Source organism: Ictidomys tridecemlineatus, chromosome 12, assembly GCF_052094955.1.
Source record: "Ictidomys tridecemlineatus isolate mIctTri1 chromosome 12, mIctTri1.hap1, whole genome shotgun sequence".
Classification (NCBI taxonomy): domain Eukaryota; kingdom Metazoa; phylum Chordata; class Mammalia; order Rodentia; family Sciuridae; genus Ictidomys; species Ictidomys tridecemlineatus.
Genome location: NC_135488.1, coordinates 632,043 through 649,276, shown reverse-complemented (window position 1 = coordinate 649,276; position 17,234 = coordinate 632,043). Strand labels below are relative to the sequence as shown.

Below are 17,234 nucleotides of genomic sequence, written 5' to 3'. Positions count from 1 at the left end.
ATTTCGCCTAGCTGTCTCCGTGCAAAATTCCTCATTGGCAACCTTCCATGACAAATATTGTCCTTCATTTAGCACAGATTTACACATGCTAGTCCAATCTGCTGGTGTTATATCCAAGTTGGTAATGGATTCGACCATGCTTACAGTGAAGGGTACTTGGGGACCATAGGTTGTTACAGCCTCCTTTAACTGCTTCACTGTTTTTGAAATCTAGAGCACGGTGAATTCGCTGCCCTCCTGCCTGCTCAAGTACAGGGCATGCTAATCTTTGAGGTCCTATCTCAGGATTCCATCTATCAACTATGGGGGTTGAGGGCCATTCAGCTGTCTCTATAGATGGAGCTGTTGGTTGAATTATGCCCTCTGGTGATAGAACAGTGTTAGTAGCAGCCTCCTGTTGTAGTTTTTTCCCTAATAGCCCCTTTTCCTTTAAATTTTCTTCCTCTTTCTGAGTAGCTCAAGAGATCTTCTCTTTTACTTGATCTAAAATGTCTTTCTCCATGGTCTGAACCTCTAACAATTTACTTAGCACTCTTTGGTTAGTTTTTTACTAATTTCTAATCTACTATAAAGAACGCAACCCAATAAGATAACACAAAACAAAACCGAAACAGAATGAAACAAAAATGGAACAAAAAATCATTGTATCAATTTTCTCTTCCATAAGCTGAACAACTTCAAACCTTGAGCCAACCATTTTTCCCAGTTTGCCTGAGAAAGTTCTAGGGATAGGCAGCTTGAAACAAAAACAAAGTAAATCAAAACAAGAACACATTAGTTTTTGAAATGGTCACCCATTCTCTCGCCTTCCCTCAGGGGCGAGCAATTTCACTTACCTCCAAGCTTCAGGTGTTCCCCGTACGGGCCACCAAATGCCGCAGTCTGGCTGGGCACAAATCACGAACCACTGAAGCAGGAGTAAACTTTATTTTTGAACTCCACCAGCACACTCCACACATGCTTCCAGGAAATATGCCGAACACGCCATCACGAGTCTCCTCCTGGGACCCCTAATCCAACAGGGAAAATCCCTCCTCCGGAAATCCCTCTTACTGCACTTTCCTAACAAATGGGAACTCTCCGTGAGTCCCGCTAGAGCTCCAAAGTAGCAGGCCGAGGCGGACAGCAGGGGTCTAATATCCAATTGAATGTAGATCTTAACATAATCATATCATCTCAATGGCTTGCTGGCATCACCTTTCAACCAAAAATGCCATGCATCATTCCTACTTGGCTATGGCTCTCAGCAGTAAATCTGTACATATCCCCTGGATCCCAGCAACCACTGATATAAAACAAAATCCCACTGAGTGTGAATACCTTTACCCATTAAGTAATGGGTCCTTTCTCATCTAAAACTAAGTGAATAAAATTGGGAAACATAGAGATCTGAGCTCAGTGACTTGTAGTTAAGTTAATCTTGAGGCTTCCATAAAAGGTCTTTGTGACCCATGTATTTTGTTTCTTGAGACCCATGTTTTGCATTTATGGATTTGAATTGTAAGCAGTCACTCCTGAGAAGGAAGTTTAGAGAAGGAAGAGAACGATGTAGTTGGTTTCCAGGTATGTGGTCCACGTTAGGTGTGGCATTGTATTTTTCTCCCAAACTACGTTATATTTGAAATATGCAGACCTGTAATTTTCTATCAATCAGGTTTGGGTTTAACATGTTTTAGCCACTTTGATTCCTTCTCTTCTCATGATAAACAACTTTATCTGTTTAAAATATATGTGCCCTTATATACCCCCTATACCAGGAGCCTTCAGTTCTTATACTTTCGTCTAAGCCATGCCATGCCTGCAGGATTGAAAAGGTTTTCTTTTTGGTAAATGGATATTGGAAAATCTTGGTGTCCTCCTATTGGGCATGTTTTGGGGTCATTAGATGTTGCTGAAGAATGGAACCATGCTTTGTTTACTTTCCATCTTGATGCTCCATCATCTCTACATACATAGTGTTAGTAAAATGTACATTAGTTTCCCCTTAGAAATTAGTATGTACTGAACAAACAGAATGGTTAGAAATGACTCAATCTTTAGAATGCCAAAGAAAGTCTGCTGCAATTCTTATTATGTCATTTTGTTTTGATGGCCACTGATATTACAGTACTGATGATGTGACCTTTTATGTTGATGCAACTTTGTTAAAATTTGTTCTATTTGTTCTACAACTGTTTTAGCCTCATTTGCTTGGTATAAATGCTGTCAGCCAAATTAACTCCATAAAATTAATTTTTTCTGTTTGTAGGCATCTTGGTAGGATTTTTCTAAATAATATACTTGAACAATCATATTTGATACATAAACTCTTTTTTTCTGAGTAATTTTCCCTTATGTTTTGCTTTGGGCGAATATAGCCTCTGCCTTTTGTTTACCAGAGTACTGACTTTATTACTGGAGCTCCTGAAGCAGACCACAGTCTTGTAGGCTTTTATTTTATTCTACCTCCAGCTCACAGACCTAAACCTCATAACCTCCTTGCATTTTCTGTGAATGAGACAAGAGTTATAGCTTTCCAGTTATCTGAAAATTACAAAGTATACCTCAAAATTAAATTTCAACAACAGGGAAAAAATGAAAAGTGCAAAAGACCAAGTAAAAGTAGCTCTTATTTTATTTGCTATCTTTAGATATTTGTATCTCAATAGTGTCTTTTAAAATAGCATCCATCCCAAATTAGTTTATATGTGTTAGAAAACAGAATATGCTTCTTATTTTTATTAAATGAAAAATTGTTGTTTTAATGTGTGAAGTTGACATTTCTGTATGTGTGTACATGAAACCTAAATATCATTTGATCAGTCTGATCATGTTTCTTCTTAAATACTTTTATTAGTCTTCACATTTGTAATCACTGCCATGCTATAAAAATTCTTCTTCTAACATTCACATTTTGACTTGACTTTAATGCTCCTTTTTTTTACTGAGTTACAGGACAGATAAACTTGGGTAAAAAGCAGGCTCTACCATTTACTGGATATTTGACAAATGTGATAAAGGAGGAGTACCACTACAGCTATCACATCTTTTGGGTTTCTGCATTAAGACATGAAATATGTATTTGAAATAGCTAAAAAGGATTGTTGCCGATAGTTGGTATTTTAATAAAAGTACATAAATCACTTAAAATACTTGAACTCAAATTCATTAATTATTTTTTTTCCTGTAGTGGCCTACCTCATTGCTATTCAAGAGTGTCTCGGCCCTCTGGCACTAAAATCACTAGATTGGAATTACTGTACATATTCAGAAAACCAGGTTCCATCCAATAACCACTGAATCAGAGTCTGCATTTTATTAAATCTCTGATTTATGGTTATATACTTAATATTTTAATGTTATTACCTTTCCTACCATAACTTTCTTGTCTGAGAAGTAGACAATTTATATTCTTGTGTTAATGCCTTAAGTTTACATTTTATTTTATAAAAGTGGAAAATATTCACTTGGAGTCAGGGCTCTTGACACTCTTATGTCAGTTTTTAAATAATAGAGAATATCACTGTTACAATGTATTTTCTTGAATAATTAAAATCACCCACTTTCTTGTCAGCAGTTCTACTAACTCTCATTTCATCTTCAGTCAACTTTGAAGCTCTGTGAATGATCAAATTGTCAATGTGCCATTAATTGACCTATTCTTATTTCAGGAACTGTTGACATTCGGGGATGTGGTCATTGATTTCTCTGAAGAGGAATGGGAATGCCTGGAGCCTGCTCAGCAGAATTTATACAGAGATGTGATGCTGGAGACCTATAGAAACCTGGTCTTCCTGGGTGAGCAGAGCTTTCTTTCAGAATTCCTAATTATATAGTTTTCTTCCCTTGCAGAATATCTTTTGGGAGATTTTTTTTTTTTTTCATTAACGAGTTTAAGATTTTTGCCTTCAAGAAAAAGGATTGGGCAGTTTGTGCCATTTCTTTTAGTCCTTTATCTCTTCATTTCTTGCGGTGATATATACTCTTCACTTTAGATTAGTGCTACTTACAGTAATTCAGTGATATACAATGATTTAACCTATGTGTCAAAGTATAATTTTTTCCCTTTGTGGTATCATCAGTACTACTATTAAGCATCAGTAATCACAGGAAGAATTCAATGAACACATCTTATTATCACTAAGCTCTATTTGGGCACCTTCCTCTGGAGCAAAGGAGAGAGCCCTGAGCCATATTCCCAAGTGGATAGAAATTCAAGAATCAGAGGACACAAGTAAGAGATCCAAAAGCCAAGGAGGAAGCCAAACTTCCAAATGATGGTGGAGAAGTTATTATGCCACAGAAATTGTTTTCCAGAAGCTTAAGTTTATCTCTCTTGTTGTTCTAGATGCTCTGTGTTTAGCATGCTTTCAACTTCTTTAGTCTCCTCTTTCTCCTGGGTTGATGTCCCAAAATGTTCAAATTAATTGCTCAAACAGTCCCTTTTGCTTGTGAGGTCAGCATCATCTGTTGGCATTTTCATTATTTGGTGGAAGTCTCTCAGAAATCCATGCACATTTCTGGAGACCTCTACATGGGGGCAATTGTAATATATTAGTGTCATAAAGCATATTCTCTAATATTACGTATATATTTATTAATTGAAATTGCCTTATTAGAGCTCCTTTGAATATTATAATGGATTTTCTGCAGATTTTTTTTTTTTTGCGGGGGGGCGCAATATAATGAATGTCAGTGATTTACAGTGGCTGCTTACTTTGGGTAAATAGTCATAGTTGAAAACTGTAGTTATATAGGAGTTTGTAAAATAATACATTCATAGTTATTCAGAATTTTGTTAGTTAAATTTCTTTTTTCTTTTTTTTCCTTCTCTCTGTTTTATTTTATAAGATAATTTCATGTTAAAGTGCAGGTTTCCTCACATCAATCAGTAATGCTTTCATTTTTTTTTACCTACATTTATGATTTTATGGCATTTTCCAATATTTCACAAATTATGGCAGTGTGAGATGAATTAAAGTATGCCTGTTCCTTGTTTCTGTTGCCAATAAAATTACATTCTTTCTTATTTTTTATTTTTGTTTATATTGCCAATAAAATTACTTTGGGGATAAAATGTATTCTTAAGTTTTTATTTTAAAGTATGTTTTGTACATGATAATTATTGCTACATCAGGTTTTGGTCATTGTTGTGTAATATTTTTATGTGCCTTTTCCTTCACATTGTATCCGTAGATTTAGAGTCTCCTGTAGACTGCATATAGTTTTTGTTTTGTTTTGTTTTGGGTTTTTTTTTTTTGTAAGTTTCCCTTGCTTCTTTTATTTCTTTTACCTTGTTTTCTTATTGCTTTAACTTGTGGTCCACTGATTTTTATGGTGAAATTCTTTGATCTCTCTTTCACTTCACTTCATTCTACGTATATTTGTTTTGTCATTTACGTTGGGATTTTATAAAAATATTTTAAAATTATACTATATTTTAAACTGGCAATAAATTAACTTCAGTTTTATAACAAAATTTAGTATATTTATATGTTCTTTTAAAATTATTTTATTGATGGTACAGTTATTCTTTTAGTTTTTATTTATTTTTTGCTATAGTTGTTGATGGGCCTTTATTTTATTCACTAACTTATATGTGGTGCTGAGAACCCAGTCTAGTGCCTCACACATGCAAGGCAAGCACTGTACCACTGAGCCACAACCCCAGCCCTGGCATAGTTTATATATATATATATATATATATATATATATATATATATATATATATATATTACACATTAAAGTTTATGATGTTTTTTTTGTCTTAGAAATCCTATTGTAAAGGTGTTTTATGATATATCATTCCAGTAAAAATGAATGTATATTGCTATATGACTTTTTCTTGCCAAGAAATCTTTAAAATTTCATATGACTTTATGTTTTTGTGTACATTTATTTTATTTTTTAACATGAAATATTCATATTGTATTAACACCAGAAGTAATTAACCACTGAGCACCATTCCAAGCCCTTTTTTTTATTTTTCATTTTCAAACAGCATCTCACTAGTTAACTTATGGCCCTACTAAGTTGCTAAAGGTAACTTTGAATTTAGTTTATTCATGCTTCAGCCTTCCAAATTGTGGGGATTCCAGGCTTGTACCCCCATACTAGCTAATGTATTGTATTCTTGATGAATGGTAATAGAATAATTGCAATGTTTTCTAAGCACTAAAGTGATAATTATATGAAATAATAAATTTGATAATTAGCTAGATTTAGCCATTTCTTTTCTTTTTTTAAAAAATTTACTTTTTAGTTCTAGGTGGACACAATATTTATTTTTTTTATTTTTATGTGGTGCTGAGGATCGAACCCAGTGCATCATACATGCTAGGTGAGTGAGCTACCACTGAGCCCCAGCCCCAGCCCCTAGGTTTAGTCATTTCATCATATATTTATATTTTAAAATACCAATACTTAGTAAATAATGAAATTTAATTTGTCAATGAAATGAATCAGTAAATAACCAAAATCACAAAACTTAAAAAGCAAGGCTGCTACAGCTGCTGCGTAGAGGTGCATTCTTTGGGTGCCTTCAGGTTTCCTCGCACCCAGCCTCTTCTCTCTTGGGACACTGGTTGTTTTAGTCAGCTATTTTGCTGCTGTGACTAAAGGACCTGACCAGAACAACTTCAAGGAGGAAAGGTTTGTTTGGGGGCTCATGGTTTTAGACATCTTAGTCCATAGAAGTCCAGCTCAGTTCTTTGGGTCTTGAGGTGAGGCTGAATATTATGGCAGGAAAGGAGAGCAGAGGGAAAATGGCTCACAGATACAATACATGCTCCAAAGCATGCCCTGATTCCTACCTCCTCCAGCCACATTGTATCATTTCAGCTACCACCGGAAGTCTGATATCAGAGTGCCATCTAGTTTGCTGTTGCCATCTTGGGTCCCAACCACCTACATCTGGGGACACAGGCCTGGAGGACCCAAATCAAAGTGCCTTGAGGTTTTGTTGTAGCTGAGATTTTTCTGTATGTGCTGGTAGCCACAATCTTACTGCTGCATCACATGGTCACATCTTTGTGTGTAAATTAAAACAACATTGATATCTTGGGTCTGCACCACAGCAGAGCGTAAAGAATTTGAAACCCAGATCTGTGAGTTTACAGCTAGATCTGCTTGGTCCAATCTGAGTTAGCAATCCTGTGGAAAGGTCAGAAACTAGGAGTATTTTACTAAGGGGAATCACAGGTTAGAGAGGCCAGAGAGAGCCAGGCTGTCCCCAGCTCCATGAGTCCTAAAGTGTGTGGGGATAGACAAGGTTGGCTATAATGGGTCAGAAGTTTGATAAAGGGTATTAGGGTATATTTTTATCAGCTTGCTGAGCCAGCCAGTTTAGCACCCACCAGATCAGAGTCAATCAATCTCCAGACTACCACACATATCGGCTGAGAAAGGAAGCTAAAAAACTTGAACTCCAAGAGAAACAATTGTTCAATTTTTCATTGAGAAAAAATTTTAAATTATTATTTCTCTCCCTTTTACTTCTCTACCATTTTTAAAACCAAGAATTTTTATGAATCAGTTTATTGAGGACTGGGATGTCTGAATAGTATATTACAGTTTTCTTGTGTATTTTTATATTTCTCTCTCTATCTCTCTCTTTCTCTCTACTCTGTATATATTTTTCCTTATCTGTCTCCCTGGAATCTTTCTTTCTTTTCTACTTTTAACAGCTAGCCTCTATTAATACCTCTTTCACTCTTTCTATGAATTTTTACTTCTAACTTCTCTAATACTTCCTCATAAACATCACATCCTACCACTTCTCTCTTTATCCACCAGTTGAAATTGTAAAACCTTTTTGCAAACTTACAATAATTGAACCATTATTTCTGCTTATTGTGACAAAACTCTAGATGTCTTAATAGGAGCTATTTTATTAAGAGGCTGCATATTGTTTGCATTGGGTGCTGTTAATATTGCTGTCTCCCTTAAAGGCAAGACACTGGAAACTGTACTGCCTCAGATCCATAGTGCTAAATGGGAAGACATAAAAACAACATGAAAAAAACAAGGGAACTAATTGCCCCAAACAAACCACGATGCTCCAGTAACAGAATCCATTGACCACACAGTAAAAGAAATATCAGAGAAGGAGTTTAGAATGTACTTAGTTGGACTGACCCACAATGTAAAGGTGATGCAAAGAGTGAAATCAGAGATAAATTTCAGGTGATGAAAGATCACATCAATAAAGAAACAGATTTTGAAAAGAAATCAAGCAGAAATCCTCAAAATGAATTTTAAAACCCAATGAAAAATTAATGGAAAGTACCCACCAACAGATGAGGAGAAACTATATCACCTTGAAAATTAACCATGCAGAGAAGATTATGAGAAACCATGAATATAACTTCTAAGAATTATGGGATAACATTAAAAGAATAAATTTAAGATTTATCTGGATAGATGAAGGTACAGAGATACAAACTAAAGGAATGCACAATATTGTCAATGATGTAATATTAGAAAATTTCCTAAACCTAAAGAATGAAATGGAAAATCAAATACAAGAGGCTTACAGGACCCCAAATGTACAAAATTACAACAGACCCACACCAAGTCACATTATAACAAGAATGACTAACATAAAATATAAAGATCAAATTTTAAAGGCCATGAGAGAAAAATATCAAATTATATATAGGGGCACAACAGTTTGGATCTCAGACCCACTAAAACTAAGTTTCAGATTTGAAGATGAAATAAAAACCTTCCATGATAAGCAAAAGTTAAAGAATCTATAACTTTTTAAAAGTGTGCACTACAGAATATTCTCAAGAAAATATTACATGAGGATAAAATGAAAAAAAAAGTGAAAATGAGCAAAGGACAGAAATACACTAAAAGAATCATCAATCAAAGAAGGAAGTAAGTCATATGAAAAAATAGAAATAAACCAAGATGTCAAGGAATACACATCACATATCAATAATAACCTTTAATGTTAATGTCAATCAAAAGACATAGACTGGCAAATTGGTTTAAAAATCAAGACCCAACAGTATGCTATCTCACCTCCTAGCCAATTAATTCCACAGAATGAACGTGAAAGGATGGAAAAAACACATCACTCATATGGATCATGTAAACAAATAGAGGTTTACAACCTCATATTAGTGAGGATATCATACAGTGACACAGCCACATTCACGTTTATAGCAGCTCACAATAGCTAAACTGTGGAAGCCTGCTAGGTCCCCTTCAACAGATGAATGGATAAATAAAATGTGGTACATATACACAATGGAATATTACTCAGCCTTAAAGAAGAACAAAGTTATGGCATTTACTGGTAAATGGATGGAGCTGGAGAATATCATGTTGAGCAAAAGTAAGCCAGTCCCCAGAAAACAAATGCCAAATATTTCTCTGATATGTGAGTGCTAATTCACAATAAGGAGGGGCAACTAGGGAAGAAAAGAGATACTTCAGATTAGGCAGAGGAGAGTGAGAAGGGTTATAATGTATGGTGTAAGAAGGATAGTAGAATGCATCAGACATTATTACCCTATGTGCATATATTACTACATGTCGAGTGTGATTCTACATCGGGTACAACCCGAAGAATGAGAAGTTACACTCATGTATGATGTGTCAAAATTATTCTATCATCATATATAACTAATCAGAACAAATAAAAGGGTATCATAATAGAAAATAGTTTGTATTTCTGTATAATAAAAATAAATTTTAGAATTGAAAAAAGTTAAAAAGCAAGTCATTTGTCTTGATCATCTTGTGTTGACTTCATCCAAGTCATACTAATATAGGCTGTGTGTGTGTTTGTTTGTGTATTGTTCCTATTAAAATGATATATCCATATTTCTCCTTGGAGATCATAGGCTCTCTACTGCTATTAAATATCTGTATTGTTGTCATCTAAAAATCAATATCTTAAATCCATTTCTCTATCAAGTGGTTTTCAGATCTTCCCCAAGAAAGTCAGAAATGTTTAAGTTTCACATTTCCTTTTGCAATAGATAGAGAAGAAGGAAATTGGTGGATTTTTCATAATTGTACTAAGGTGTATGCTTGAAGAAGAAGACCTGTAGTGGATAAAAGTAACACACTTTCCTTTCCTCTATTATATCACTCTCCTTAATGATATGCTCATCTTGGATACTGTGAACTCTCATGTGGTTTATAATTCATACAAAGTAATTTTTTCTGTCCACTGTTATATATTTATGGGGTAATAATGGCCTTTGGTGTACTATTTAGCCACCCTGCTGATATACTGACTGCTATAATTTTATATTATATATGCAAAGCATATTTCTAGTCTAATATGTAAAATAACTGTTATTTTCATTTATTTCAGGCATGACCTCTCATCATACCCAGAAAATTTCATCAGAACCTGGCATAGAATATTTATTTAAAAAAGTTATAAAGAGAAGATATGGAAATTGTGACCTTTACTATTTACAACAAAAGAAAGTATGTGTCAGTGTAGGTGAGAGTGAAGGTCAGAAATCATATTATAAAGGACAAGACAAATTAGTAGTTACTGTCCATAAAGAAAATTTTAATGTCAACAGACCTCAAGAACATTTAATAGCTCAGAAAAGTATTCAATTTATAATTGAAGGACAAGTTTCTAAAAGGGATCGTTTTGAAACTGTTCTTACAAACTGTTCATTATTCTGCAATAAACAAAGATTTTTTTCTTGTGACAAAACATACACCTTTAATGATTCTGGGAAGGCACCTATGCACTCATTACTGCCTACTAAACATTTAGATATCTGGAAAGTAAACAACACATGTAATAAAGCAAGCAACACCTTTAGAGAGGTCCCTATCTTAAGCAATTACCAGTGTACTTCTATTGGAGAAAAAAATTATGAATGTGACAAGACACATAAGAATTTTAGCTCTGGTTGCAATATGAGAGAACATCAGTGTGCTCATTGTGTACAGAATCTTTACAAAGATGATAAATGTGGGAACGTCTTTCCTCAGTGCTCAAAGCTTATGATCTATCCAAGTACTCAGGGCCAAGAGGCACCTTGCAAATGTGAGGAATGTGAGAGAGCTTCTAACCCAGCTCCTAGCCTTCCTCAACACAGTGGAGCTCATCCTGGAAGGGAGCCCCATAAATTTAAGGAGTGTGTCCAAGCATGGAGTTGCTCACCCCTTTCTAAACACCACAAGTTCCATAGCAGTGATCAACACTACAAATTTATAGAATGTGGCAAAACTTTTAATAGAGAACCATGCCCTGTTAATCTCCACACAATACATACTGGAGGGAAACCCTACAAATGTAGAGAATGTGGCAAACCCTTTAAGAATTGCTCAACCCTTTCTAAATACCTGAGATGGCATAGCAGTGAGGAAACCTACAAATGTAAAGACTGTGACAAAATTTTTAAAAATTTTTCAACTCTTACTGAACACCAAAGGATTCATACTGGAGAGAAGCCCTACAAATGTAAAGAATGTGGGAAATGTTTTAATCGTAGCTCAAACCTTATTCTACACCAGAGAATTCACACTGGAGAGAAGCCCTACAAGTGTGAAGAATGTGGCAAGTGTTTTACTTTCAGATCAAACCTTATTAAACATCAAAGAGTTCATACTAGAAAGCATCCCTACAAATGTGAAGAGTGTGGGAAAGGTTTTGCTCTCAGAGCACATCTTACTCAACACCAGAGAATTCATACGGGAGAGAAGCCCTACAAATGTAAAGAATGTGGCAAAGGTTTTACTCAAACACAAAAGCTTTCTGAACACCGGAGAATTCATACAGGAGAGAAGCCCTACAAATGTAAAGAATGTGGGAACGCTTTTACTCAAAGAGCACACCTTACTCGACACCAGAGAATTCATACAGGAGACAAACCATACAAATGTGAAGAATGTGGAAAAGGATTTACCCAAATGCGAAAACTTAAACAACACCAGAGAATTCATACAGGTGAGAAGCCCTACAAATGCGAAGAATGTGGGAAAGCTTTTACTCAAAGAGCACACCTTACTCGACACCAGAGAATTCATACTGGAGAGAAACCCTATAAATGTGAAGAATGTGGGAAAGCTTTTACTCAAAGAGCACACCTTACCCAACACCAGAAAATTCATACTGGAGGGAAGCTCTACAAATGTAAAGAATGCAGCAGTGCTTTTAAGGATGTTTCATCCTTTATCAAACACCAGAGAATTCATGCAGGAGACAAGGAAAGTCCCAGTCATAGCACCCCAGAACACCTGTTAGATTTCCTGCACATGCTACATGTACCCAGAGCACTAAATTGGAATGTATTTCCCTAACAGCTAAGCACACACCTCCTTCCAGTGGCAAAGCTCTGAGTCAGAGTGTGGGGAGTTTTTTCTTCCTCCCTTCCTCCCCTCCTTCCCTCCTCCCCTTCCTCCCCTTCCTTCCCTTCCTCCCCTTCCTTCCCTTCCTTCCCTTCCTTCCCTCTATTGAAGTAGGAAAAAATGCTGACTTCAAGAAGCTGTTAAATATTTCCTGTTTGTACTTTTTATGTTACCAGACCCAATCTTGCAATCTCTGGATTAAACAGTAAAAGCTGGGATTATTCACATAGGATTCTGTTTTACTTTACATCAGTTTCTTTGCTAGCTGAGAAACTTTCTGCACATATAACTTCCTTATGTCCAAGAAAAGCTGAGCAACAGTGGGATATAATGTGGACCCTAGCTGAGATTTGGAAGCCTACCTCAACATAGGAAAAAAAAATGACCATATAAGCTACACCACCAATAAAAGAATAGCCTTAGCTTATTTTCATAATTCTTGATGCTGATTACTTGACAATCATTTGATTGGCCTTAAGCCCTATAGAACAGTTTTCTTTGGTGCAAGGTCCTGTCATTCCCTGAGAGACCTCCAATAGAATACAGAAACATCCCAAACCTGACATTGAAGCTGGATAATTGGAATGTGGATAATGGTTCTCTGTGCCAATAAGAATACATGAAGAGAGCTGGGGATGCTGCTCAGGGATAGAGTGTCTGTGGGTTTTAAGGCCTAACATTATAAAACAAAGAAGGCAAACCTCCCTCCAGATGCAAAAGAAGAAGGAGAAAACTGGACATTACATTCTAGGACTTGACATATTCTTCAAGACATAAAATATTGTAATGCCTAAGCTGGGACTGAACTAAACACCATGAAAAGTAAACTTGACTTTGTGTCTTGAAGGATCACGTGTAGAAATTAAACAGATTTCCTACAAGTTCCAACTCCATCTTCAGCAAAGGGCTCAGAGGAGCTTTCTGTCCCCACTGAGTTTTCAGCCCCCGCAATGTGGTCTGAAGGAGCTCAGAAGGGAAGACCAACAGACCATGGGCAGCCTGGGCTTTGTGCCTATAGAACTGGGGGTGAACAATGATTGCAGAATAGTCACAGCTGGTGAAAAAACCTAATGGCACCAGGAGAATGGCAGATTATGGAGAACTGACTGAAGTGGTGCCTTCTCTGCATGCAGAAGTTCCCATGATGCATGAATTGTATGGGCATAGCCAGACACCTCCTCCATCAAATTAGGGCATATTTGGAATAGAGAAGTGCTCTATGCCCTAGCCATTTATCCCATGATCTTAAAAAGGTTCTATGGCCAGTGCAGTATGCCCCTGAGGATGTACCAGACACTGGTGATGAATGTAGCCTGACAGAACCATCATCCTTCCAGGAAGAAGCAGTTCTGGTGGGCAACAAGAGTGCTTGGTACACTGACTGGTTCAGCAGAGACCCTTGGGCCATTGGACTGCCACTGCTGTACAGCTCAACGTGAACACCTTGTGTGAGTCTGGTGTGCAGCAGAGCAGCCAATGGGCTGCCCATGTTGTATATGCCAGAAATACTGGAAGTTCTGGGCACCCCAAGAGTCAAAGAAACACTCATGAACTAATTAGCTCAGTTGGCAGGGCAAGAATTTTATTTCCTTGTGCAGATGTTGAAAAAAAAAATGCTGTTAATGTTCATCTTTGGCAGAAAAAAGATGACTTAAAATGTTAATCAGGTTTGTTTGATATCTTGGTATTCATGAGTAACATAAACTGAGCAATTAAAAATAGAACTCGCTGGACATTTCTCTGGGACTCCCAATAAAACTGGAGCACAGGAGGAATGCACTATCTTTGCCTCTGAGAGGACCCATTCCCTCCTCTTTCCTCACTTTTAAACTTTTTTTTTTACTGGATGTTGAACCAGGAGTACCAATCTTTTGTAAATATTTTCTTTTAAGATACTGTCTGGCTGATTTGAATAGGGACTTGAATTCACAATCCTCCTGCCTTAGTTGTGTGCCACTGTGGCCAGCTTTCCTTTTCTTTTAAATAAACTTTGCTGTTGTTTTAGTAAGTGCAGCATCTTGTCTGGAGTCCTATCCAGCAAGAACACCAGAGTCAGGGATGGGGACCTCCAAAAGTGCCTCACTCTGTCTTGTTTGCAGCACAGTCAACACTGATTCTTGCCTTTCACTTGAAAGAGGGGGAAACTAGCTGAGGGATGCCACGTGATCAATTGATGACAGGTCCAGCCAGACTGTTTCAGGACTCCTGTCACATGCCTGGCCTTCTCTGGCAAGAGAAGGATCAAATGTTTGCAGGGACAACACCTCCCCCTCCCATCTAGCAGCATTGCAAAAGTAATAATTACTTTAATTGTCCCAGCTGCAGAAATCCCTTAGGCTTAACTTTCTTATTCCTGCAGTTGCCCCATTTACCCTTTGCTAACATCTTCCCTCCCCACTGTTCTTATCAACTACCCACCCAATGGGACATCTAGAGTCAGAAGAGGAGTTAATTCTGCCCCATAAAGGATTCATTAAGAATACCTGTTTGGGGGCTGGGGTTGTGGCTCTGAGGTAGAGCACTTGCCTAACGTGTGAGGCACTGGGTTCGGTCCTCAGCACCACATAAATATAAAGATATTGTGCCCACCTATAACTAAAAAATAAATATTTTAAAAAAAGAATGCCATGTTTTCTCACTCAAAAGAATAATAAGTAGGATACATAACCCTGAGGGTATAGCCCAGAAGGAAATTTTCTAAGGTTGGAGCAACTGCTTCTAAAATTGCTCAGCACAGCCTTTGAAGGCAGGAAGAAAGTGAAAATTTGAAGGGCATCCCTTCACCTCTTCCACCCCTCTGCAAGGCTCTGAAGCCCCCATCCCTAAATACACTGTGAAGGGTCCAGCAAGGGTAGCAACCCCAATATGTGTAGATTTAATGCACTTGAGGAGTAGCAGTGACTAGCCTAATCCAATAGCAATGCCACCTAACTCAGGATGGCCTGAGTCCTGGAGCATGCTCCTATGCTGGAGAGGGGGACCATCCAGTTACTCTGCATAGGCACATGGACTGTAGGACCTGACCTTGCTTTCTGTATGTTTGGGGTTGCTGCTGGATGTGTGTTCAAGGAAGTGTTCTTGAGGGAGGATACAGAAGGGTAACAGCTCACAGGGGCCCTGACAGTGGGCAGCTCAAGGACAGCTCATCATTGTAGTCCACAGGCTACCTGTGGGAAATGGAAGCCTAATTCTCACCTCACCACAGCTCTTTGCCTTCCCAATCTGACACCAAGCCTCCATGCTTCAGTACCAGCTCCTATCCACCTCAAGTTTTCTGGACAACTACCTGCAATATGGTGCCAGGGAAGTTTGGAAGGGAATCAGGAGCCAAGGGGTCACTGGCCTGTACAGTCCTGTGGTCCACCTCCCTCTTACCCTGACTCTGCACACGATCCTTTTTCATAGGAAGTGTGCAGTTTCCACCCCTGAACCCCAGGGAATACTACCCAGACATCTACAGCTGTGTGCTTGCACCAGCCTCCACTTTCTGATCCTTTTAGTCTCCTGCCCTCTGCAGAAATTTCTTCAGCTTCTGAAGCCTTCCCGACATATCTGCTCCTGGCAACCAGCTGAAATGACCGTGTTTCTGATGGAGTATTTCCTGCAGACCCCTCTTTTAACCCCTCTGAACTCTGGCTCTGCCATCACTCTGCAGTTTGTTAAGCAGCTTGGCTGCCCTGGGCTCCATGGATTAGGTTGTTTAAGATGTTAGATTTCATCATTTCTCCGGTGAGGCTGTCACATTTCTCACCTTGCTGAACAAGTCCTCATTGTATCATGCACAAATGGTGATATAGACAAAGGTTCTCATTTAAATTTCTTAGAGACTATATTAGATTGGTTTCTAAAATAATGAGTTTGGCATGTAGCCTGAGATTTTTGCATTTTTAAAACGTGTGCAGGTGAGGTGTTTTTGCCACTGAGTGGAAAGTCCTTAGGTGAACTCCTGGTGCTAATTCATTAGCACAAGCAGGCTTGCCTTGAGGGCTTCATTAAGAAACACTGTGTGGGCCCCCCACCACATTGATTTTCAGGCTTAAATTCAGAGGTTCCAGAGCTTTTCTAACAATCTTTCTGGAGACATCATGCTGGTCCACTGGTTTGTGGGCCACTGCTAAAACTTCATGAGTGCTCAGCAAAATAAATATGTAACAAATAAACATCAAAATTAGCATTTTCTAAGATCTACATTTTTTTCCAATTTCATTTCCAATGCATTTCGATTCATTGTACAAAAATGAAGCACCACTTTTATTTCTCTAGTTGTACATGATGTAGAGTTGTACCATTCCTGTAATCATACACATACCTAGGGTAATGTTGTTGGTCTCATTTCACCAGCTTTCCTATCCCCATTCCCACTTCCTTCCCCACCCTCCCTTTTGCCCAACCCAAAGTTCCTCCATTCTTTCCATGCCAGCCCTCCCATTATGGATCAGCATCCACTAGTCAGAGAAAACATTTGGCCTTTGGTTTTTTTGGAAGTTTTCTTGTGGAATCTTTTGGGTCCTCTAAATATAAAATCATGCCATCAGCAAATAGTGATAGTTTGAGTTCTTTACCTATTTGTATCCCTTTAATTTATTTCTTTTGCCTAATTTATTCTGGCTAGAGCTTCTTCTATGATAATGTTGAATAGTGGTGAAAGAGGGTATCTTTCTCTTGTTTCAGTTTTTAGAGGGAATGCTTTCAATTTTACTCCATTTAAAATTATGTTGGCCTTGTGTTTAACACATATAGCTTTTACAATTTTGAAGTGTATTCCTACTATCCCTAGTTTTTCTAGTGTTTTGAACTTCAAGAGGTGCTGTATTTTTTTCAAATGCTTTTTCTGCATCTATTGAGATGATTATAAGATTCTTGTCTTGTATTATGTTTATTGATTTTCATATATTGAACCTACTTTTCATTCCTGT

At 37.5% G+C, this 17,234-nt stretch overlaps 1 protein-coding gene across 2 annotated transcripts in view; it reads left to right on the top strand.

Annotated features, from left to right (window-relative positions):
* Nucleotides 1-16,495, top strand: part of LOC101974706 (uncharacterized) — a 48,789-nt gene extending 32,294 nt beyond the window's left edge. Inside the window, exons 2-4 of one of the 2 annotated variants that reach the window (XM_040270676.2) lie at nt 3,651-3,777; nt 6,242-6,319; nt 10,316-16,495. In XM_040270676.2, coding sequence (XP_040126610.1) covers nt 3,651-3,777; nt 6,242-6,319; nt 10,316-12,270 — 2,160 coding nt within the window. In that variant the 3' untranslated portion in view covers nt 12,271-16,495. The remainder of the gene's footprint in view (nt 1-3,650; nt 3,778-6,241; nt 6,320-10,315) is intronic. The other variant, XM_005338462.5, reaches the window with a different exon arrangement.
* Nucleotides 16,496-17,234: the final 739 nt, after the last annotated feature.